The 23,955-nt window shown below is 50.6% G+C and overlaps 2 protein-coding genes across 2 annotated transcripts in view; both read right to left on the reverse strand.

Annotated features, from left to right (window-relative positions):
• The window catches only part of WDR66 (WD repeat domain 66), a 78,833-nt gene extending 69,260 nt beyond the window's left edge, over positions 1–9,573 (reverse strand). The window contains exons 1-5 of the mRNA XM_031948493.1: positions 9,452–9,573; positions 5,199–5,728; positions 4,684–4,923; positions 3,999–4,074; positions 1,938–2,291 (exon numbers count right to left, since the gene is read on the reverse strand). Of these exons, the coding sequence (XP_031804353.1) occupies positions 1,938–2,291; positions 3,999–4,074; positions 4,684–4,923; positions 5,199–5,686 (1,158 nt within the window). The 5' untranslated portion in view covers positions 5,687–5,728; positions 9,452–9,573. The remainder of the gene's footprint in view (positions 1–1,937; positions 2,292–3,998; positions 4,075–4,683; positions 4,924–5,198; positions 5,729–9,451) is intronic.
• A 1,457-nt stretch (positions 9,574–11,030) lies between these two features.
• Positions 11,031–23,681, reverse strand: PSMD9 (proteasome 26S subunit, non-ATPase 9). The gene is made up of 6 exons (XM_003761046.4): positions 23,420–23,681; positions 17,103–17,205; positions 16,296–16,513; positions 15,251–15,352; positions 14,401–14,489; positions 11,031–12,411 (listed from the first exon to the last, which is right to left on the reverse strand). The coding sequence occupies exons 1-6, from the start codon at positions 23,567–23,569 to the stop codon at positions 12,384–12,386; spliced, it is 690 nt and encodes a 229-aa protein (XP_003761094.1). The 5' UTR covers positions 23,570–23,681; the 3' UTR covers positions 11,031–12,383.
• Positions 23,682–23,955: the final 274 nt, after the last annotated feature.

Raw genomic sequence — 23,955 nt, forward strand, 5'->3', positions numbered from 1 at the left:
CTTTTATTAATGTTTGCCAAATGACCTTTCCTAGATGGGAATGTTACTATTCAGAGATTAATTAAGGCTAATTGATAGCAATCTCATTTAAAAACAAAACATTTTTTAAATTTTAGATCTGTTCTAGATGTGACCCTCCTAGAAGCCATCACACATACAGAGACTGATTCCTTTCTCCTCCACTTAGCTCCAGGTTCCATCTGCTTATTTCCCATCCTTTCTACTCAGACCTCGTGCGTAGGTGTGAGCGATAGACTCATAGGATCCTAATTGTCTCAAGCAGCAACTTCCAGGAACAGAATCATGTAACATCTGATTTCCCTTTTGAAAACCCTTTCTACATATCTAGAAATTTGACTGTTCTTTTCAGAACGTGCGAATCTTTCCAGAATTTTTTAAGGAATTAAAACTTCAAATATATGCTGGCTTCTGGAAAACTGGCTGCACAAACACCAAAGCTCCCTAAACAGTTGACTGCCATCGGTTTTCCACACTTGCTGTTATAAATTCAAAGGTGAAGCTACATGTCATGTAGCTATGACAAAGGTTGCTTATTCAAGCTGGATGCCTCTCACTGACAACCAGCAGCTGAATTTATGTACTAATAAGCCTTCTCTACTCGGGTCCAACGTTTGCTGCAAACGCAGGGGACGATGTGTGCCTTTCCTCCGTCAACATTTCTCAACTAAAGACATGGGATCTGTCAAATATATTTCTCGTTGAAAACATTTTTTCAGCCAAATCCATACTAAAAACAGATCTGATTGTATTTGACCCTTCATAAGACCTCACCAATTTGGAATTTCCTTTTTTGTTTCTATAATTGAAATGGAAACCACTGTCACATCACATAACTATGGGAATCATGAGTTTACTTCTTATATAAGAAGTGACAGTTACATTCTTTAAGAATGTGGCATGGCAGGCCTAAGGATAAAAATAAAAATGTTGAGACTAGAGAGAGCTTAAGGGAACTTGGCAAATGGGACACTGGAAATTTTTAGCTATCCTAGGAAACTAAGCGTCCTGGCCATCTGGTGGATGATGAGAGGAATTACTGGCATGCCCATTATGCAACACTGTCCCTGACATGAAACCACTTAATGGTCCAGGATGAACGGAACAAACCATTCCCGGAGGCCTCAAAACTCAGTCCCCCCACCCCCTTCTGTTCTGTCAACGCTATGGGAAGACAGAGGACACGGTTCTTGTAAACTTTCAATTAAGGTCTTTTATGGCCAGCAGACTGACACTAAAATCTTTCAAAGTGCAGGAATCGGCAGTCATGGTCTTCTACAGGTGAAATGGGCCCTGTTCCTACACGTAAACGATCTCAGGTTTTGGAGTTTTCAGAACTAACTGTTAGCAGATGGGGGAAGGAAAAACCCAAGCCCCGCTTCCTTCTCTGGGTGAATGAGAATATTTTTATTCTTAACAGATGGCTCCTCCCTGGAATATTTTCAGGCTTGGCACTGGCAGTTGCTTTTCGAAAAAGCTTGACGCATTTCAACAGTTTTCGGTATTGTTCGATTTTTTTTGCTTTTCATTAGATCAACTCCTTTCAAACCATAAGGGTAAAAGACACGACAGAAGAGAAGAAGGGAGAGGAATTGGATCGGAAAGAGGCTGTCAAACGTGGGAGAAGTGCCACAATTCACAGGGAGCAGAAAATCAGAATGAAGAGCCCACAGAAAATAGCGTACCGGTGGAAAGGACAAACTCTGCTGGGAATTTCCTGTTCGTTGAAATTGTTACAATATTGACACATTTCACAGTCTGTCACACCATCCCCGGGCCCAACACTTTAATGGTCTTTAAAAATGGAAACAAAACAATGTAACAAAACATAAGATTAAAATTATTATTCTGCTAATTGGCCTTAAAAATATGCATGTGAGTCTTATAAAAGTGCTGAAAAAAAAATCTCCATTTCTTACCAGGGGATACATTTTGTCCTTCTCAGTCTTTTCTCTAAAGAGACCATCTTCCCTGGAGTGGTACACCAATGAGTCTTGTAGTAATGGCTCTTTGGAGGAAGAAGCCTCCTCTTCTCCAAATTGCTCGTATTCTTCCTCCTCTTCCTCATTCTCATCATAAGGAAAAGCCCCATTGTCATAAACGCGGATTGAGGGTTTTTTTTCAAGGAAGGAGACCTTAGTACTGTGAGGAGACCGTACAGTACCCTGTCTACTCAATTCTCCAAAAACTTTTTTTGCTCCTTCACTTCTCTCTGTTCCTTCAGACTTTCCACCTGCAATTGCCTTTTTGTCACGGGGGGAAAAAAAGGTAATTCAAAAATTAGTCACCACTTTGAAGGAGGTAAATATCCTGATGTCTCCCATACTATAATTCTATCCCTTTCACCACCACAGTCAACACTAACCAGATTATTTCTTTGACATCTTGTCAATTGGGTTATCTATTCAACTGTTAAAAAATGTAATGAGCATCTGGCTCCCCAGTGCAGGGGATGAGTGGAATGCCCTTGGCCCGGCCTCTCGCCCAGAGGTAGGAAGAAAAGATTGGCTTAGTTAGCCCTTCCCCAACAAAAAAGGCCTTGAGTTAGTGCTACAGAGTTGAGGACGCTGTCCTAATAGCATCAAGTAGCTCCTTTCCTCCCTTATTTTGGCTCAGTGATCTCTAACCTCCATTTAGAGTTTAAAATGTCCACAGTATTTCATAAACATCAGAAACTAGTTCAGGACTTTGCTCTTTTTAGGGACAGTTAGGTAACACACTGGAAGGAATTGGGGGGGGGTGTTCTGAGATCAAATCTGACCTCAGACACCTTCTAGCTGTGGGAACCTGGACAAGTCACTTAACCTCTGTTTGCCTCAGTTTCCTCCTCTGTAAGATGAGGGTGATATTGTAGTACTTACCCTTCTTCCCCCTACCCCCAGATTGTTTTGATGATCAAATGAGATAATTATACCAGTAATAAAACACCTAGCACAGTCCCTGGAATATAATAGGTGCTACATAAATGTTAGCTATTATTATTATTATTATTATTATTATTACTGACCTCACCTAGAATTCCAGGACACTGCAGCTCAAGCTTAATTCCCCATTAAGACTCTTACTTCCTTCACCTCTCTGCATGACCCTTAAGGAAACAAGCTTATTTTGTAGTCTACAATACCTTTGTCTCAAAAACAAAATCTTACTTTAAAAAGACAGAGTAACTAACTCTCAGCTGTGCTGGGCACTGCTGTGATTCCGACTCACAAAGGAATGAAAAGAGCCTTCAGCTCTGTACCGGCTCGCATTTTGTTGTTCAGAGATTCCAGTCATATCCTACTCTTTCTGACCCCATTTGGGGTCTTCTTGGTCAAGGTCCTGGAGTCGTTTGCCATTTCCTTTTCCAGCTGAGGAAACTGAGGCCACAGGGTGAAGTGCCTTGCCCAGGGTTACCCGGCTACTGAGTGTCTAAGACTGAATCACATTAGAGCCCTTTCCTGGAAGGGGAAACCTCATGACTGGCTCCATGTCACGGTTGTTCATGGGAGGCCAGACAGACTTCCACAGAGGGAGCAACCCGGCCGAGAGAGACCAGAGCAGAGATGGCCCCGACAGCTTCGAGGCAAAGAGGTGGTCCACAGGGGGGAGGAGGCAAGGCCCCCGGAATGCTTCTTGTCTCGTTATAAATGCTGCCTTGGCCCCTGGGAGCCTGAGAATCTCTTGGCCATGGAGCCCTCGCACAGGGAGAGGTTTTTGCTTTTCTTTCTTTGGATATTCTGCCTAGCTGACTCTTTGTTTTGAGCTAATGTCTCTGGTTGGGTGGGGTAAGAGGGCACCTCTGTGCTGGGGTGCCCCGAACGCCCCCTCCCTGTGCTGGCTCCTGCTGCTGGCTGTGGGCAGGGAATGCCTCCTTGGCACAGAGTAGGTCAGCGCTTAATGGGAGCTTTTCTTCCAAGTTAGGGGCTCACAAGCTGCGGTTTTGAAGTGCTCTCAGGAGGCTAGAGATGCAGCAAGGAGGTCCCCCCCCCAGCCCTTACCCTTCGGGGCCTAGCCCTGTGACCCCGAGAAAGCTGCAGCCCAGGGACAATGAGCGGCCGCTCCCTGCCTCCTTCCCTGCAATGGTGGGAGCGTGTGGAACCGCATATGGCGTCTGACAGAGCGTGCAACATGCACCACCATCTGACAGAGTTCATGTACTGATGAATTCTCCCCCTTATTTTATTCCCAGAGACGGCTCTCTGGGTGGCAGGAGGGAAGCTTGCGCCAGAAATTGAAAGTGATATTAAAAACAAAATAGAACAATAATTTTAAGAATCATAATGAAACAAAACAGGAACCTCGGTTAGAGATGCTGGAGAGCCAGATGCTGGGCTCTAGGAGGGAGAGAGGAACAATGGGGACGGCCCCGAGCTCATCTAGGAGGTGGGAACGGAGCAGGGCCGGCGGAACCGCGGGTGGGGGCTGGGGGGCTCCCCGCCGGTGGGGCTGGCACCGGTCTGCCCCCGGAGGGTGCGGGCAGCAGCGGGTGCTTCCGGCCTTGGCGAGGCAGGGAGACCCAGGGACAAAGAAAAAGGCAAAAAAAGGAATTCAAGCCCGTCAAGGGGCCCTGTGGTTCCGGAAATGCCCCGATGGAGAGGATGGGGCCCAGGGACAAAGGTCCAGAAACCCGCTCTCTGCCTCCGTCCCCTGGGCTTGGTTGCTGGCAAGGGGCGCCAGGGCCACCCTCGGGGAAGGCCACCGCCCGACACCTCCGGGTGCGCCTGGGAGGGGGCGGGCGCGCCCGAGGGTCGGGAGCCTCCGGCCACAGGAAAGTGCTTCGGGAAGGCAGGCGGGCAACCAGGGAAGGCTTCTCGGGGGAGGGGCTCCGCCGGCCGGATGGGGGAGGCCGAATGGGGCGTCAGCCCAGGCCCGGGGCGAGAGAGGGCCGGGCTTCGGGGAGAGGCTGGGGGAAGGAGCTCGTGGCTGCGGAGCAGGGGGCAAAGCTGGGAAGGGAAGGGGGTGGCAGACCCCGGGGAGCCCTGGCTCCCGGCTCCTCAGCCAATGGGGGGCCACCCCAGGCGGGAGGGGCCCGAGGGAGGTGAGCGGAGCCGGCTCCGGGAAGATTCCCGGAGATTTACCAGCAAGCTCGGAGGAGAGAACAGAGAGGTGGGGGGAGAGGGGGGAAAGGGGAGGAGAAAAGGGGGTGGGGAGAGAAGTGGGGCCAGAGGAAAGGACAGAGGGGGGGGGTGGGAGGGGGCCGGAGGCGGGGGGAGGGAGCAGAGGAGGCGGGACAAGCCCCCAGGCCTGCCCAGTCCTTCCAAGTCCTCCGAGCCGAGAGGAAAGAAAGGGGCGGAGCGTCGGGTCTCCGGAGGCCGCAGGCAGGGACCCCCATAAACAGGCCCCCACTCACCGGGGGGCCGAGGGGGGGGGGGGCGGGGGAGTCGGCGGGGGAGACGGAGGTCAGGGTCTGCAAGTACTTGAGCTCCTCCTCTTCCAAGGGCATCTGGGCTTTGAGGGCCTGGATGGCCCGGGCCGCTATCTTCTTCATGGACTCGTGGGATGAATCCTTCCGGCGGCCCTTCGACATTTTGGACGGCTGCGGTTCTTTGGGCACCTCCGACTCTCCGGGCGCCGACGGTTCTTTGGGCGCCTCCGGTTCACTGGGCGCCTCCGGGATGCGCTCCATGCTGCCTTTTCGGTGGAAGCCCGAGTCATCCGAGGAGCCCTCGCGGTCCTTTCTTTCCATTGTCCCTCCTTGTCCCCCGGGGTCCTTCCCTGTGGGACTTTCCTTAAAAAAAAGGCCACAAGGTCATCCGAACCGCCCCGGCCCCTCTCCCTCCCCAGGCTCGGTCCCGGGGAACACTTCCGCACCCTTCCAAGGAGGAGCCAGGCCCGGCTCCCCCGGGAGAGCGCGCACCCCTTCGGGGGCTCTGCCCTCAAGGAACCTACATCCTGCTGGGGAAAAAACCCAGCCTCATTGATTGTCCGAGGAGGGTGGTGGGCTCCCGACACCCCAGGAGGGCCAGGAGGAGTCTGGAAAGGAAAGGCCGAGGGGAGGAGGCTGGAATGGAGATCACAGGAGTCCAGTCCCAAGAGACAGTCCAGAGCCAAGCCGTGAGGAACGGCTCCTGGCAGCCAGCAGTGTCAGCCCCAGGCCTGGGCAAGACCAGCAGAGGGGCTGCACGCAGGGGGCCGAGGACCACCGGGGACTCCTGCAACTCAAAGGCCGGCCTGTGGCGGGGAAAGCAAAGGAGGCTGCAAGAGAGCGACTGCCATCTCCGCTCTGGAGGGGGAACCCACTCAGACAGAAGCAAAGGGACTTGCCCAGAGTCTCACTGCCAGGAAGGGTCTGCATCCAAATTCAGACAGCAGTCCTCCCACTCCTCCTGCTCCATCACCCGGGGCCGGCTGCCAGGGGCCCCTCTGCAAGGGGCGGGAGCAAGGGCTGCGGGCCTCCTGCTGGGAGCCCCCAAGATGGCCCCGGCCTTGTCCCTCTGACTTTCATCTCTCACCCACTCACCCCCCCCCCCCAGCCTCCTACTCGAAGCCACGCACTCCCTGTCTCCTCTCCCCCACCCCTCCCCCCCCAGCCAGTGGAAGGGGCAGGAGGAGAGGCCGGGGCTTCTCATAGCGTGGCGCCTTCCAGTTTTCGGCCTTCGAGGCCTGCAGAGACAACCATCCACTAGAGCCCCCTCACACAGCCCACCTTCGCACACAGACCACACGGCCAGCTTCCAAAGATCTGCCCGGCACAACTCTCACCGACTCCCCAGGGACCGGCCGCCCGGAGCTGGGGGGCCCTCTGGTGGCCCCCGAGTTCTGGCACCGTGTGCTGAGAGGCAGCGCCTGTAGCTGGGAGAGCCGGCCCCGCTGAGCGGCCCATTGGCCTCTCCACAGCCCAGAACAGTTCTGGTGGTGACTCGCTTGTTTTCTGCCCCTCCATGATCCCATCTGGGGTGGTCCTGGGAGAGCCCAGGCCGGCCACGTCCTTCTCCCCTGAGGCACCCAGGGTGCCCCCAGCTGGTGAGAGCCTGGGGCCCCGCTGGAAGTCGGCCGACTCATCCCACCGACCGCAGGCCCGCACCCCGTGGCTGCGCCCTCACTCCCCTTCTTTGCGGTCTCTCCTCCTTGCTCACGGTTCTATCTCACGGGCCCAAGGGAACAAATCTCTCTGCTCCACGTGGACGCAATGAGGTCCGCTGAGCCTTCTCCTCTCGGGCTCCCCTTCCTGGGGGCTCCTTTGGGAACCTTGCTGTTTCCCAAAGTCCTTCCCCAACAGAGGCCAGGGCCCCTCCATGGACAGACTGTGCAGACTGGCAGGGGCCAAAGCTCCTGTTTCAGTAGCCTCTGGTCCTCCACCTTTGCTGCGGGAGCACAGACTTCTTGAAGGAGCAGAAGCGTATGGAAGTGCTCTCCTGGCACAGCCTCCATGGCCACAAAGCCCCAGGGGGTGAGACTCCCCATTACCAGGTGCATGTGTGGGGGTCTCAGGCTCGGGCTGCCTGGGCCCTCCCAGCATCTTGGTACGGACAAAGAAACTCTCCAAGAGCATGAATTCAGTTGGGCCCCGAGACCAGCTTGCCAACTATCTGTCACCTGGCTCCCTTCCCTGTCCGGCCAAGCCCTGCTCTGGTGTCTGAGAGATAACAACAGGGGTCTCACGGGACCCTTGCGGGGGGCAGCCCGAACCAGCTCGGCCTGCTCCAGACTGTGGTCGAGTGAGTTAAAGCACTTTGCGAACCTTCAAGTCTCTGGGAATTGGTCAACTACTGATAAATGGGAAATTCTCAGCTCCCCTCTCCAAAGCCCGGAACTCCCATCAGTGTTTGTGAGCTGAAGCCCCTTCCCTCTGCTGGACCCACTTCTCCCTTACTCCCATCCACTGCTGAGCCCCAGCCTGCTCCTCTCTCTCAAACTTGGAATTAGGACTCCAAACTCAACCTCCTTCTCCTGTCCTGGTCTCTCCGTTTGAATGTAAGCTCCTTGGGAGTAGAAATTGTTTCTGGGGCTGCCTTTTGTAGGCCCAGCTCTTAGCCCAGTGTCTGGTACACAGTAAGGGCTTAATAAATGTTGCTGACTGATCAAACCCTCTTCCCTTGGTCCTAGACCTCCTCTTCTTCCCTCAGTCACTCCATCTTCTGGAAGCTGACAGAGATCCAGCTCCCGCTGAAGGCCTAAGACCCCAGACCACCCTTCTCCACCGCAGGAGGCAAACAAGGCTCATGGCCCTTGCTCAGCGCTGTCCCTTCCAAACCCTCCTCCCTCTGAAGGTCATTCCGTGGGTGCCCAGCCCTGTCTAGCCCCACTGTCACGGTCACTCACTGGCCTCCAGGCCACTCGTTCCTCAGAAATCCCTGCCTTCACCCACTGCCGTGCCCCCCCAGTGGGCTCCCATAATGGCACTCCTGCCATCACCCTTCCTTCTGAACTCCCTCTGACCATAACCTCCTCCCATCTCCCTCTTTTTAAACTCCTTTCTTCTCCCCCAGTCTCTAGTCTCTCTCCTTCCCAGCTCAGTCCATTGTACTGAAATTCAATAAGTGGCGATCAATCACCTACAGCATACAGGCTCCTGGGACCCCAAAAAGTCAAAGAGATCGGGGACTGGGAGAAAACACCACAGGTGCAGATGAAGAAATAAGTGCAAAGTGATCGGAAGTGGAAAGAGAACAAATGGGGGCCGCAATGGAAAGAAGCACTTGAAATGAACTTTGAACAGAATTTAGAATCCTAAGCGCAAATATTCAAGACAATAATAATAGTAGCTAACAGTTATATGGTACCTACTGTGTGCAAGTATTCAAAACAATAACAGCCGCTAACAATCATACAGCACCTACTGTGTGCAGTCAAGACATTAATAATAATAGTTAACAGATACATAGTACCTACTGTGTGCAATTATTCAAAACAATAACAATTATATAGCACCTACTGTGTGCAAATAGTCAAGACAATAATAACAGCTAACAGATAGCACCTACTGTGTGCAAGCATTCAAAACAATAACAACCGCTAACAATTATACAGCACCTACTGTGTGCAGTCAAGACACTAATAATAATAGTTAACAGATACATAGTACCTACTGTGTGCAATTATTCAAAACAATAACAATTATATAGCACCTACTGTGTGCAAACAGTCAAGACAATAATAGCTAACAGTACCTACTGTGTGCAAGTATTCAAAACAATAACAACCGCTAACAATTATACAGCACCTACTGTGTGCAGATAGTCAAGACATTAATAATAGCTAGCCGTTACATCGTACCTACTGTGTGCAAGTATTTGGCTTTAATGGGCTACAAGTGGGACGAGCAGGCGCTGTTAGAACAAACAAAAGCCCCTGCCGTCCGTGCACTGAGGCCGCGTGAAGCGCTCAGACTCGGGGGGCCTGACACCCACTAACAGCCCCTCTCCCACAGTGCCCCCGGCACGTGACCGAGCATTTCCCAGAGAAGGCCCGGGGACCCCCGCGAACTCCTGGGGCGGACTCAGACTCTCACCCGCCGGGGGGCGTCTCAGTCAGGGCGCTTCCTCCCCTTGGACTCAGTTTCCCTATCTGTAAAGTGGGAGCTTGGACTCATCGGCTTCCGAGGACGCCCCCTCTGCTCACAACACCCCCGCCCGCCGCTTCCACACTCCCAGGCCCCGCAGGTCCCAGAGGAAGCGCCCTCACCTTCTCCTCCTCCTCCGGTTCCTTGGTTACTGTTTACAACTTAGCCGCGTCTCCATAGTAACCGGTGCCGCCGCCACCGCCGCCTCGAACGACAGGCCGTAAAGCGAGCGAACACGCGGCGGAAGGGAGCCTAGTAGGCCACGTGCTTCCGGGGGAAATTGGGAACGTGCTCGATTCCCCTGTGAGCTCGGTCCTCTCGTCTCGTTGGCGTTCTCAGGGTGCTCGGATCCGCCCCGGCTTCTGTCTGTCTCAGCAGGCGCCCGTGCCCACCCCGCCGCCCTCATTTCCTCTGTTTCACATCCCTCTTTCGAGACTGCTCAAGGTTCCCTCCTCCTAGAAGCCCTCCGTGATTCCCCGCCGGGGCACAACCGTCTCCCCCCCCTCATTTTCCTGAGGCATTTAAATGTTAGCATGTTTGCTAAAGAACAGGCTCGATTAGTCACCCCCCCAGGCACCCCCACCCCCCAAAAGAATAAAAGGCCGCAGGGACTCCCTGGGGTTTTCGGGAGGGAACGCCAAGCGCTCCGAGCCATGCCCGTTCCCAGCCCCCCCTACGCTCCGCTCCGCGGCTCTGGCCTTTTCTCCCTTGCACTGCCGTCTGCCCTTCCCTTCTCGCCCCTCCCCGCCTCCTTCCTCCCCCTCAGGCCGCGCATCCGGGGCTTGCTTGGGTGGGTTTGCACGTTAATCTCCCATTTGTGTCCGCTCCCAGAGGTCAGGGCTGTCTTTAGGCTCCTTGGTGTCCCCATTGTGCGCGCGCCCTCCATTTGGATCAGGCCGAGTTCCTCAGCAGTTTCTGGCACACAGTAGGTGCTTAATAATCGCTGATGAATCCGCAGGCCTTCACCAGAAATCTCCACCACCTGGTGCCTTCTGAATACAACTCCTGGCGGCTCTGCATCAAACCATATTCCCCCCCAACTCCCCACCCGGTCCGCGTTAGCCTCTCCGCGCTTGGCAAATGATAGTCCCGGGTGGATGGGTGTTGGTTTTTCTTTGTATTTGAAAAGGCAAAAAACCCATCCTTACCCGAATGCGGCGAAAAGCGGCAGGTCTGGGCCTTGGTTGTGGCAGGCCCGGCTGATTTACTCCACATACATGTATTGGGACTGCTGTGTGCTGGGAACTGCACTTAACAGTGTGCAAGGGCGTACACTAGGTGTACAAGGTGCTAACTGGGGGGTGCCAGTCTTGGGGGGCTAGAGAGAAAAGAAGCTAATTCAGCTTTCAACCCACTGGGGTTTAGGTGTCTGAGATGTCAATAGGCAGCTGGAGATGGAAATCTGGAAGTTAGAAAGGTTGGGGCCACCTAAGAACTGGGAATGCTCTGCAGAGAAGGATGTTTGATGTGGGCCTCCCTGCCCTTCTGGAGTGCAACCCTCTGACAAGGAAGGAACTGACTCAAAGGACCAGGATGGCACAGGTTGTGTTTATTAAACTGGGATGCAGGGGAAAGAGATCCAAAAACACTCAGAGTGGTGAGAAGGCTTTGCAGGCCCTGGCAGTTACAATAGAACACGGAAGGAACACAGTTTGGAGCCCGATTTCTCCATATGGGCAGGGATGCTCAACAGCAAGGTTTCTGTTGGAGCATGAGGACTACAATGGTGCCCCAGGTAGCTCCCACTCCCAGACCTGAATCCCACCATCTCAGCTACCTAATAAATACTCCTTTGGTGAACAAGGGCTCTATACATCTTAATGGAACTGTCTTCTTCCAGAAGGAAACAGATCTCTAAATCCTTACCCTGAAAGAGGCAGAATAGCTATGAGGATGGCAGGCAGTAACTTATAATCACTGATATTTATTAGGATACATGTTTGAAGAATTCAAACACTTGAGAAGCGTCCAAATCTAAAAAACTCTGGCATTCCCATGGGTTAACGTTTGGGTTCAATTTCACAATTTCCATCTTAGAACTTGAGAAGGGTGTGAGATTAGCTGAGACAGAGGAGAGACAGAATTGTGGAAGAAAAAAAAGTGGGTTCCTGGGACCCAGACTCCACACATTGGAGCTCTTGCTGCCCCCTCGTGGAGGCAGAAAATTCGCACCTCCCAATGAGATCGGAGTTCCTTCCCCAAAAAGTTGCAATAGGTCCCTGCTTACACAGTCCAGAATTTACTCTTATCACAACCTCACCATCTATGCTCCAGATAAGTTACCTCCCCTATCCTCAGCTTCAATAGTCCCAGCCTTATGGAAGACAATATGTCATGGAAGTAAGAGTGGGTGGTCAAGTTAGGAGTTCAGAAATGCCTGGGCAGCTCATCACCACTGGCAGCTTCTTGTAGATGGGATTCTATGGGAGGACTCCGATTTTTGTCCACTTTGGTTTAAGTGGATTGTTTAAATGTGATATATACATATAGATCATACATATATATATATATAGACAATATAGCAGCATATTGCAAATCATATCTCTTTATCCAAATTAGAAAAAAAAAAAAGCAACCTCTAAAAGAATAAAAATACTATCAAATTAAATTCTCACCCACAAGCAAAAATAATTTCCATTAAAGACCAAGGCATAATTTGTAAGAGATTCTAAGCAAATTAACTTCAGCCTCAATCCAGGCTGACTATGTTGGTCAAAACCCTTGCTGGAAGTATATCTCCAATGTCCGAAAGAGAGTTCACTCATCCAAACCCATTGCAAATTCTTAAACTCCCGGCAGGAGTAGAAACTGGGAAATCCAAGCCATCTCCAGGTCCAGGAGATGGGAAGGGGAAGGTTTCTTTACTGGTCCTGAAGGACAATCATCTTTGTAAAGGAATAATATTACAGCTGAAATATAAAATAAACAGGGATTCAGGTTTCTTTTTGCACACCATTAAGGAAATCCAGAAGATGTTCTCTTACTTCTTTGGCTTTAAATCTTTAATTCTGTGTGATTCAATCTTAAAGCAGATGCCCAAAGAGTAAGCCTTCTGCTTTCTAAAAGTGACTTAAAGAGTGAGAGGCAATGCGGCACAATAAATAGGGTGCTGGACTTGTAGTCAGAAAATCTGAATTAAATCCTAACTCCCATGCTTATCAGCTATGTTGTCATGGACAAGTCTTTTAAATGTCATGAACCTGCTTCTTCTTCTGTAAAATACCCACAGCATCTACCCCAGAGTGCTGTTCATCCTGAAGCTCCAATGAGATTATATATATCAAGCACTTTGAAATCTTTAACATGCTGTATAAACGTTAGCTATTTAAATATGGCTGACACTGGGATCAACTTCAGTTAAGAAAGGAGTTTACTGAACCATATTTTTACTTACTGAGCAAAGAAGGTTAGGGAAAATATTTAGAAAGGAAGGTGAAACAAAAGCAAGAAAACAATACAATTTACAGCTTGAGGAGGAGTTGAATGTGACAACAAGCAACAGCTACGTGCAAAGTGCCTTATCATAATCCTATAATAATCTACACTAACATAAGAAAATGCTTGCTGTCCAGCCGCCCATCATCTGGGAAGGGCTAAACTAACTGTGGACCCTGAAAGTGAAGGAAGTTTTAGTGCTGCAATGTTAGAAAAGAGGAATAAGAGAATTCAGAGCTCTGCAGCCACACTAGTCTCTGCTTCCCTCTCAGTGAAGGAAGCACATCCACAGAGATTTCACCAATGCTTTCGATGGAACCAAAACAACTGAAAATGAATGCTGTGAATATATAAAGAATCACATATGAAATGATGGCCCCAAAGAGAGAGAAGAAGAATATCTACTTGAATTCTTGTCATGCAGGCTGGAAGCTATGGTTCTGGATTATTGCATGATAAGGCAAGAGTATTTCAATATAAGTATCAGTTTTTCTAATTTCTTCTTCTTCTTTTTTTGACTGAGGCAATTGGGTTTAAGTGACTTGCCCAGGGTCACACAGCTAGAAGTGTTAAGTGTCTGAGATCAGATTTGAACTCAGGTCCTCCTGACTTCAGGGCTGGTGCTCTATCCACTGCGCCACCTACCTGCCCCTCTTCCTCTTTTTAAAAAAATTCTTTGGCCTTCTGGGAGCAGAGAAGACACAATCACAATAAAAATGGATTTTTTAAAAAAGAATAAGTTTGGTTCCAAAAAAGGCCAATAAGAAGACCTCCCCTTCTGCTTGCTCTTTGGCAGAGGTCAGGGTCCACTGGTAGGGAACACTGCAAATAAGGTCTGTTTTTTTTTTTTTTAAAGTATTGATTGTTACTGATTTTTTTCTTTCTTTTATTTAAAAAAAAAAAGCATTTATTATCACAATGGCTCTTTGAGAAGCAGGAGGAGCATGAGGGATTTGGGGGGAAATCAAGGCATTAAAAACAAAAAATAAAATTATCCATAATCTATATGATGACAACACTATATAAAGAATAAACTGGGGCTGGATGCTATCCTAATGACCAAGTCTGGCCCCTGAGAAGAGCAGGGGAAATGTAGCTTCTTCCTTCCCTCCACTGTCCTAAGAGGTGGTGGGTGGAGATCACATGGAAAAGTGCCATGCTTGGGTGTGGAACACTGCATCTACTTTCACCTTCAGTTAAGAAAGGAGTTTACTGAACCACATTTTTACCCCCAATTTTTTTTTTTGTTATGAGCGCTGACTTACTGAGCAAAGAAAGTTAGAGAAAACATTTAGAAAGGAAGGTGAAACAAAAGCAAGAGAAAATAATAGGAATTTTCCCAAAAAGCCACCCAGAAGACAAGGCTTTGGCCTAAAGTCCCCCAGGCCTATGGGCGGTAGGGAAGACCAGCTACTTTGGATCACAGAGCTACTGTGCATGACTTTCCCAGAGCCCCATCTTACCCAAGGAGGCCTTTCCCAGCCCAGCGCACAGGGACAAGTCTGATCTGGAGCCTCTCACCTCTGCGCAGCACGGTCACATTCAGTGGATGCTGAAAGACAAAGAAAAGTCAATTTGGAAATCAAATGAGAAGAAGCTTCTTGAAATCAAGTTCTGTACTGATCCTGCCAAGCCCGAGCCCACCTGCTGGAGCAGGAGACAGGCAGGGCTGGGGGCAAAGCCCAGAGGATTCTGGCTCTGAGCCATCCATCCTACAGAGTTCTGAAGAGCAGGCTCAAGCAGCTCTTATTCCCCTTTCCCTGAGAGAAGGCACTTGGCCTGAAGAAACCCAATTCCCAGTTAGAATCAGGCTGGAGGAGAGGTGATGAGCAGAGTACTAAAAAGTACCCCTAGGGCGGAAGATGTTCTTGAGATCTTCAATGTCCCCCACCCCCAAGGATCAAGATCTGTTCTAGAGGGCCTTAGTGTGGGCTTTCATCAAGAAAGGAAGAATTTACAGCACTTTCTGCAAGACAACTTCAGGCTTTTTCTCCCTAATGAATGGATTCCACTGCTGTATTACACAAGTACCTTTTATGTATGAGAAGAAGAATTCATGGAATTGTCAATACAGCCAATTTTCAGCACCCATCATGTCTGAGGCATTGTGCCAGGGGCTGAGAACACAGTGGGGCAGAGCCTCCCTTCAGCACCGGGCCAGGCAGGGCCCAGCACTGGAAAGGGCCCGAGGATCTCTCCCCAAAAGCACCGGGGCCCATTCAGGGCTCTTGTAGGACAGACTGTTTGAGCTAAAATAAAAGGCACCGAGAAGACCAACCTCAGATTAAGAGGGGGGGTTGCCACCCGACTCACCCCTTCACTGTGTTGGACCACCATTCCAATGTTCTGCAGATTCTGGAAGTTGTGGGCATTTACTGAGCCAAACTCCACAATCTCATCATCAACCTGGAGACCCTAAGAAGATGAGAGCAAAAACGTATGGGAAATTTTAATGAGACTTCCTCTGTCCGATGCCTTTCAACAATCAATGACAGCCAAGGTATACATGTATTTTGAGCGACAGTATCTCTTTATACAGGAGCAATCACAGGGTCATGGATTTAGAGCTGGAGGGGCCCTCTTGTCTGCCCTCATCTGCCTTAAGAGTGATTTGTGCAAGCTCCAAGGTGGCAGTGAACAACACAGCGAGGATGGGACTCTCTTGCAGGAGTCAGGGTGACATTGGAGGAGAGGATGAAGAATCATTAGGAAATGCTGGGCACACTTTTTAAAAGCATCAATAAATCGCTTTGCCACAAGAATTGTAAAGGAAAGAGATTAGTTTTCCTAAAAGGAATGATACTGAAGTCTAAAAATGAGCGATTTAGACGCTTGAGGGTAGAAACCACTTTCTCCTGCTGGTTCCAGGGCAGACATGGTGAAAACATAACTCACAAGTTTCTGCTACTTGTGATATTTCTGGGTACTTTTTGAGGGCCATCTGACAGAAAGGACATTCTGAAAACTATGGCAGGGGCCTAATGGAGGGTTCTGGGGCAAAAACAACCACAGGCTCTCACGGGAATGTAGGAAACCCTGGCCCTATCTCCTGCCCTCAGCACTTAACTGGGCTATACAGAGTGTTCCAGAGAAATCCAATTCAGAGGGAAGAGCAATCATCAGTGATCTGTGTCCTCATTCCATCCTGGGGGATGGAATTTTCCAAAAAAGCCACTGAGAAGACAAGGCTTTGGTCTAAAGTCTTCCAGGCCTATGGGTGATAAGGAAGACCAGCCTTGGATCACAAAGCTGCTGCCCACAAGGTGCCCAAGCTTTGCACATCTATCTCCCTTCCCAATGAATTGCTCTGTCCATGCTGACCTCTGCACTCGGGGTCCCGTAGCAGCTGCCAACTTACCGAGTTGCTGGCAGGAGAGCCTGGGCTGATGCTGTTTACTTTAGCAAAGGGCTGAGGGGAACTGTGGCTCAAGCCCTGGCTTGGGCCCTGGCCCTGGCTCAAGGCCTCATTCTGTGCCTCGGCCGCATCCCTTGCTTGCTTCTCCTTCCCCCTGGCATGGAGCTGGTGCAAGGCTTCTTCTACCTGCTTCATCAGGGCTTTGTGGTCATTCTGTAGACCTAGAAGAGAAATTCCTAGTAGAGAAGGAAGGAAACCATGCTCCCCCCCCCCAACAAGGCCATATTCTTAGTCACAGTTCTCTCGACAGATTTCCCCTCAAGGGAAAAGGAAAGAATTGTTAGTTGAGAATTATCTCAGAATGTCCCCCCCAAACCATGCTGTAAATGATGGGCCAGGACTTGTGATTTGGTGGCATCTGTCACTGTGAAGTTAGCCACTGGATACAATGGCTTTTGTCTATGAGAATCTCCCAGCAAAATCAGAAGATCATGGATCGAGAGCGGAAAGGAAGTTCAAGAGTTGAGTCCAATCCCTTTGTTTTTGTTTTGGGGTTCTTTGCAGATAATAAAACTGAGGCTTGGAAAACTGAAGTTATTTATGCAAAAAGGGAGTTACTGGAATAGGTGGGAATTGAATCGAGGTCTTCTGACTCCAACCTGGAGACTCACTTATCTTCCCATATTACCAGAAAGTGTAACTGAGGCCCAAAGGTACTAGTTGCACCCAAGCAAAGGAATTTAGGACCTGATCTTCTGCTCCTTTTGTTTCCCAAGCCACAGGGGGGCAGTCATGCTCATCTCTACTCACAGATAATGTTGTGTCTTGCCGTACGAACTTGATACACATCGACATCTGCTCGAGGATATCCCTCGATGTCCACCAAAGGTTCATTCATCCCAACTCCTTTTTGCTGGAGAGAAAGAATGGGGTTAACAAAAGTCATGAATGTAAACTCATCATGCTCTCTTTTGTTAAAGCATTTTTCTTTGCACCTATGGGGAAGAACTACAGGTACTTAGGAGGGAAAGCAGGGTTCGTGTTAGGGCAAAGCATCTACACTTAGTACCTAAGAACGAATTTCTCAGAAAGGCAGGTAATCTGCTCTAAACATTTGGGGTGCTGGATCTGAGTTCAAATCCAGGCTCTTGTATGTACAACCTGCATGTGGTTGGGCAAGTAATTTACTCTCCTGGCACCTCAGTTTCCTCATCTGCCAGGACTTAGCCTGGCCTAGCTAACAGAGGGAAGGCACGTTACAGAGAACCAGGAAAAGTTTCTTGTTTTGGGTGTTATCTTAGTTAAGCCCAGTTCTTCATAACCCCGTTTGGGGTTTACCGGAGCGGTTTGCCATTTCTTTCCCCCCCACCACCCATAGATGAGGAAACTGAGGCAAACTGGATCAAGTGGCTTGCCCAGGGTCATATGGCTAGTAGGTATTTGAGGCCACATCTGCACTCTACCTGACCCCAGGACCTGCCTCCTGCACCATCTGGCTGCTACTGCCCTCAAGGTTCTTAAAGAAAGTGGGACTTCAGCTGGGCCCTAAAGGAAGGCAGAGTCAGAAGCCACAAGCACCTGCCCGGCCTTTATCCAGGACTCTGCTTCGGATCTGTATGTCCTGGGGTCCAGCTGCTGCGTTCTCAGACACTAAGTACAGTGTTCTTCAAGGATCTCAGGAGCCGTTCGAGGCAGACCCCAGACCCTTGGTGTTCTCTAAGGCAGAGTCTGACTGATGTCTCCCTGGTCTGAGCTTTTCTACTTGCCAACCTTACCACTTGCCCCTGGTGGGAGCCCTGGTGGACTGCTGCTGGCCCCACCCCCTTCAGCCAGCCAGAAGATTCTACGGATCTAGAACAACAGGATGGGAGGTGGGTCCTTGGAACAAGGTTTCACCACTAGGCTGCTGCACCAGGGCAGGCATCCACTACCAGGGATGGGGTCAAAGCCACACAGCGCTTCTCAATGCCGTTGGCGCTTCTTGTACCACCCGCGGCTTCAGGCTTGGTCAGGATCCCCGTCACCCTCAGCTTCGGGGCCATGCTGTGTTGGGGCCTGAGGCTCTCCTCAGTGCCCTCCAGAGGCTCACAGGCTCCTATACTCCTACACTGACATCTTTCATGATCTTCTTTTCCTCTTTAAATTTTCCTCATCTACCATTCTGAATACATCACTTCTTTGCTCAAAAACTTCCCTGGCCCTCTATTGCCTCAGAAAAAAACATCAACACCTCAGTCTGAGATTTAAGGCCTTTCTCGTTAAGGCTCAAAAAGACTTTTCCAACTGTATTTCATATCACTGCTCCTAGAAAACTCTATGTTTAAGCCAAGCTAGATGATCAGTTCTTCCCTACATTTTATAAACATGCCATATCCCACCTTTGGGTATTCACACAGAGTATCTCCCCCAGCTTCAAAGGGTTAACCACATGATAAGACAAACACTGACTTGATCCTGGACAACTCACTTAACTCCAACTGCCTGGAAAGAAACAAACAAAAAAGGAAGTACAGGAGTGAAAACCCCAAGCAGAACAAAACTACTGAAACTTTATTATTCTGAAAAACAGGTGTTCTAAAAGATTTTTTAAAAAACACTCCTTCCTACATAACACTTAAAAAATAAAAACATGCTGGCCCGCCCATGCAAAATGAACCCCCAGAGCATAGACAGTAAGGAGGCCGGATTCTTAGACTCATTTTATTTTAGCTTTCCCCCTTGTGCAAAACACAGCTTTTCCAGACTTCAAGAAGCTGCCCAGATCAAGCACAGCGCCCCAATTCCCATACTGCTCCTCAAGTTTCCTAGGCTGCAGACAGTTCTAGCCTTTACCACATGGACTTATTAATACTCCTTAATTTCCTGCCTGATGATAAACTCCTCAAGGACACAAATGTTCTTGTCTCCTGGTATGATCTATTTAAAAATAAAGTACCCCATCCTACAAAAAGCAAAAAGATGCATCCCCAAAGGAAGCTTTGTATTCTGAATTTGTGGCCTAGTGGGGAAGAATAGGCTCTCAGAAACCAAAGGGAGCCTGGACAGAGTTAGGGGGTACAAGCTGAGTCCCCAGACAGATTAGGCTCCTGGATCTAGGACCCAGCAGCACTTACAGTCACATTAGCAATCAGGGGAGGAATTTTTCAGAAGCAACTCCAGATCACAAGAATTAGCAGCTCCCAAACAGGGCACAGTAACATTTACAAAACTTCTACATATGTCGTCTCATTTAATCTTGATTGCGAAGCACAAAGTCTGGATGATCTGAAAGTGCACGGGACTTCCCCATTAAGGAAGCCAGTAGGAGTGAGAGATAGGGATTGCCTGATCTTTCTGACCTACAGCCACCTCTCCAACAAACCACACTGCTTTTTCCGGTCCTAGTATTATCACCCTGTTTATTCGTGGGAAAGCAAGATCCCAGACAAAAAGTGACCCACTCAGTCACACGATTAGTGTAACAAACTCTGCTCTCGAAAGGCAGGATGGCATAGTGGATAGGGCACTGGATTCAGGGGCTAGGAAGACCTCTGTATGAATCACTGTCATGTCAGGTTCCCAGGCCTTAGCTTCCTTATCAGTAAAAGGAGAAGATTGGATTTGATGGCTTTGGGAACCAATTCGAAATCTATAATCCAATGACTCCAAATCCTATCTGTGCAGTGCCTTGATGGATCCTCGTCAATAAATCAATACTTATTAAGCACTTACTATATGCCAAGCACTGCACTACCACTGGGTATACCAAGAGAGGCAAAAAGTCAGCCCCTGCCCTCAGGGAGCTTACAGTCTCATGGAGGGGACGACATACGAACAAATTTATACAGAGTAAGCGGTATCCAGGAGAAATAGGGAATCATTAACAGGGTGAAGCACCAGAATCAGCATTTTAAAGATAGAATTTCAGCTGGGACTAGAAAGCTCCTGTGGGAAGGTCAGTAATGACAGAAGAGGAAGAGAAAACGCCCAGAGCTGAGACAGGGAGAGTCTCGTTTGTGGAACAGCCAAGAAGCTGATATCCCTGGAACATGTTGGAAAGTGCAAAGACAGGAAAGAAGGGGTAGCTAGGGGGCGCCGGATAGAGCACCAGCCCTGAAGTCAGGAGGACCACAGTTCACTTAACATTTCCTGGCTGTGTGACCCTGGGCAAGTCACTGAACCCCAATTGTCTCAACCAAAAAAAAAAAAAAAAAAAAAAAGTCTGGACTGATGAAAGGCGCAGGTCAGGAAGGGCTCTGAATGCCAAACAGATTTTGCATTTGATCCTGAGGGCAATTTTTTTTTTTGGAGTTTATTAAGTAGAAGTGTGACATGTTTGGGCCTGGACTTTAGGAAAATCACTTTACTGGCTGAAGGAAGAATGGAGTGGGAAGAGTCTAGAAACATCCCCCAGCAGCCCTGCAATATTCTAGGCATCAGATGGTGAGGGCCTGAATCAGGAGGGGGGGCGATATCCGAGGAGAGAAAGGGGTGTATTAGGAGAGCTTGCAAAGGAGCAACTGGCAGGCCTTGGAAACAGCCTCAACACGGGATGTGAGGCAGGAGGAATCCAGGATGACCACTAGGCTGGAAGCCCGAGGGACCAGGAGGGTAACTGTGGCCTCTGTTGTAAAAGGGAAGGGAGGAGCTCTATTTAAAATGGTCACTGGACACCCAGGCAGAAAGGTCTGGAAGGTAATTGGAGGCCAGCAAAGAGACTAGGGCAAGAAAGATGGATCTGAGGATGGTCAGCAGAGAGAAATTGTCAGCAAAGGGTAGTTACTCCCATAGGAACCGATGCCAACCAAGTCAGGTGTCGGGAGCAGAGCAGAAAGCCTGGGACAGAACCCATCCCATCCAGAACCTCACGCTCTCAGAAGGGTAAAGGAGAGAAGAGAAAAGGAAGACTCGCCTCCAGCAATATCCTATTCCAGGGCTCTCTACTTAAGCAATTACAGAAAGAAAGTATGCCCAGCCCCAGCCAGGGGGAGTGAGTTGTGCTGATGGCGATCGGAGCTGTTTGTCCTTCATTCTCCATGACCTCAGAGAGGTGACTCCATGACCTGCAGGTGAGTTACATGTAAGGGGGGGAGCAGGGGGCTGCCAAGGTCACCGGTCTCACCTTCCCCTCTGAAGCCAGCCATGGAGGAGGATATCTGGATGCAGGGGGAGACCCTGGCCCTTCCAGGGTCTTCTCCAGGTCTCAGTGGGCCTGAGGCCGCTCCGATCAGTGATTAAGGTGAGGTAGAGTGGGGAATGAAAGAGTTTCACAGAAGGTGGAGCTAACAGGAGCTTCAACAATCACCCACCAACGGGGTGACCTGTGCTTCTCTGAAAGGCAGCAGCCCCCTCTGCAAAATAAGATGGACAATGGCAACCAAACTTGCCACTGAGTTTGAAGAAAGCAGTGTCAAAAAGGGAACCTCCTCATGCCAGGTGGCTAGATGGGCCTGACAAGAGCCAGCTCCCATCGTCCGCTGGCAGGGGCTGCCCTTCGATATGACCAGGAGCTACAAGAAGTGAATTTGGCAATGGGCGAATCTACAGACTCCAGCAACGGGAGGGGCAGGGAGTGGGGAGGCCCCTGGGGTGGCCCGTTAAATGTCTCTGATAGGACATGGAAGGAGGCTGATAGGAAAGTCGGGGCTGGGGAAGGGCCAGTTCATTTTAACAAATGTGTCCAAGGCACCTGCTAGGCCGCCCCCGCCCTTCCCCCTCTAGACTCATCCTATGTAACAAAGATTAAAAAGAGGGGGGGAAATTTTAAAAATCAGACAAAGTCTGGCAATATTCTACCTCCAAGTGCTAGATGAGGGGAAAACAAAGCAAAACAACCCCGCCTCGTCTCCTAAGAAATACAACACAGTAAGGAAATGCATGAACAATACGAAAGAATTTTAAGAGCAAAAGACCACAAATGCCTTTTGGAAAGAAGGCACCTGAGCTGAACTTTGAAGGAAGCTCAGATTTTACCAGGCAGAGATAAGGCAACTATATTCCAACTCCAGAGGAAGCTCACATAATGGGAAGGCATGAAACCTGACTAAAAAAGCAGGTGGGAGTCAGCCTGCAGAGTAAAGTCTTCTAGGCTGAGGAGTTTGTGCGCCACCCTAAAGGCAATAGGGAGCCACAGAAGACTTGTGAGGGAGAGAGGTACGGGCTGAACTGTCTTTTACGGATCCCTCAATGGCAAGTTATACGGAGGAGAGACTGAAGGAGAGACTGACGGGGAAAAACCAACTGAGGAGGCGTTGGGATGGGAGAGGACAAATGGCTCCAAGGTGAGAAACCTGGGTGAGCCGTGGGATGGTCATCATCAAAAACGGAGAAGTCTGGAGGACGGATGGAGGAGGGGAGAAGAAATTAAAAAAAAAAAAACCCTGGAGAGGACGGTGTCATAGAGGCAAGGGAGACTAAGGGAAGGGTACAGTGAACAGTGTCAGAGCTGGGAGGGACCCGAGAACAAGGGATGTCAGAGCCGGAGGGGGCGCTTAGAACAGGGGAGGGCGTGTGGGCGGGGCCTGAGAACAGGGGAGGGCGTGTGGGCGGGGCCTGAGAACAGGGGAGGGCGGATGGGCGGGGCCTGAGAACAGGGGAGGTCGGGGTGGGCGGGGCCTGAGAACAGGGGAGGGCAGGGTGGGCGGGGCCTGAGAACAGGAGAGGTCAGAGCTGAGAGGGACCCGAGAACAAGGGATGTCAGAGCCGGAGGGGGCGCTTAGAACAGGGGAGGGCGTGTGGGCGGGGTCTGAGAACAAGGGAGGGCAGTGTGGGCGGGGCCTGAGAACAGGGGAGGACGGATGGGCGGGGCCTGAGAACAGGGGAGTTCGGGGTGGGAGGGGCCTGAGAACAGGGAAGGTCGGGGTGGGCGGGTCTTAGAACAGGGGAGGGCAGGGTGGGCGGGGCCTGAGAACAGGAGAGGTCGGGTGGGCGGGGCCTGAGAACAGGAGAGGTCAGAGCTGAGAGGGACCTGAGAACAAGGGAGGTCGGGGTGGGAGGACCTTAGAACAGGGGAGGTCGGGGTGGGCGGGGCCTTAAAACAGGGGAGGTCGGGGTGGGCGGGGCCTTACATGAATGACGCTGACAGCGAGGTCCGGCGCGGGGAGGATGGCCGCCCCGCCCCTCCCCCTCCCAGCCCCGGCCGCACTCACATCCTCCAGCACGTCATAGTAGGCCTTGATCTGCGCCTCGATCTCATCCTTCCGCCGCACCAGCTCCTGCACGTCGCTGATGGTCACGGGGGCCGTCCGGGGTCTCGAGGGCGAGGCCTTCTCGTCGTCCGACTGCTTTCTCTCGGACATCTCTGAACCGCCGCTCGCGACGCGACGACGTGAAAAAGCGACGACTACGGCTCCTCCCGCGGGCCAAAACTTCTCCGTCCGCAACCGTAGCAGGGGACGCGCAGGAGCTGTGGGAGGGGCAGAGGAGGAGAGAGCCGCCTCGAGCGGGCAGGGGCGGAGCGGGAAGCGCTCCGGGGATCACGTGGGTGGGGGCGTGGCTACGCTCGGAGGAGGAGCCGGGAGACTCAGCTAGAAAGCCGCGGGAACGAAGTCTCCTGACTGGGTGGCACTTTGTGCTCTGCATTTAAAAAAAAATTCATTAAAAACAAGCAAAAACTCATATATTGTTTTACATGACCTTCCTTCATACCCCTCCCCCTTAACCTCCCTCTGGACTCATCCTGTGT

The sequence above is a fragment of the Sarcophilus harrisii genome, chromosome 1 (genome assembly GCF_902635505.1).
Source record: "Sarcophilus harrisii chromosome 1, mSarHar1.11, whole genome shotgun sequence".
NCBI classification, from domain to species: Eukaryota; Metazoa; Chordata; class Mammalia; order Dasyuromorphia; family Dasyuridae; genus Sarcophilus; species Sarcophilus harrisii.

Coding starts and splice junctions, on each gene's coding strand:
- PSMD9 (XM_003761046.4), bottom strand. CDS start 23,569: ATGTCCGAGAGAAAGCAGTCGGACGACGAGAAGGCCTCGCCCTCGAGA. Junction 16,514..17,102: donor GGCAAGACACAACATTATCT/GTGAGTAGAGAT, acceptor TTTCTCTTCTAG/GTCTACAGAATGACCACAAA. Junction 14,490..15,250: donor TGGTCCAACACAGTGAAGGG/GTGAGTCGGGTG, acceptor TTTGTCTTTCAG/CATCCACTGAATGTGACCGT.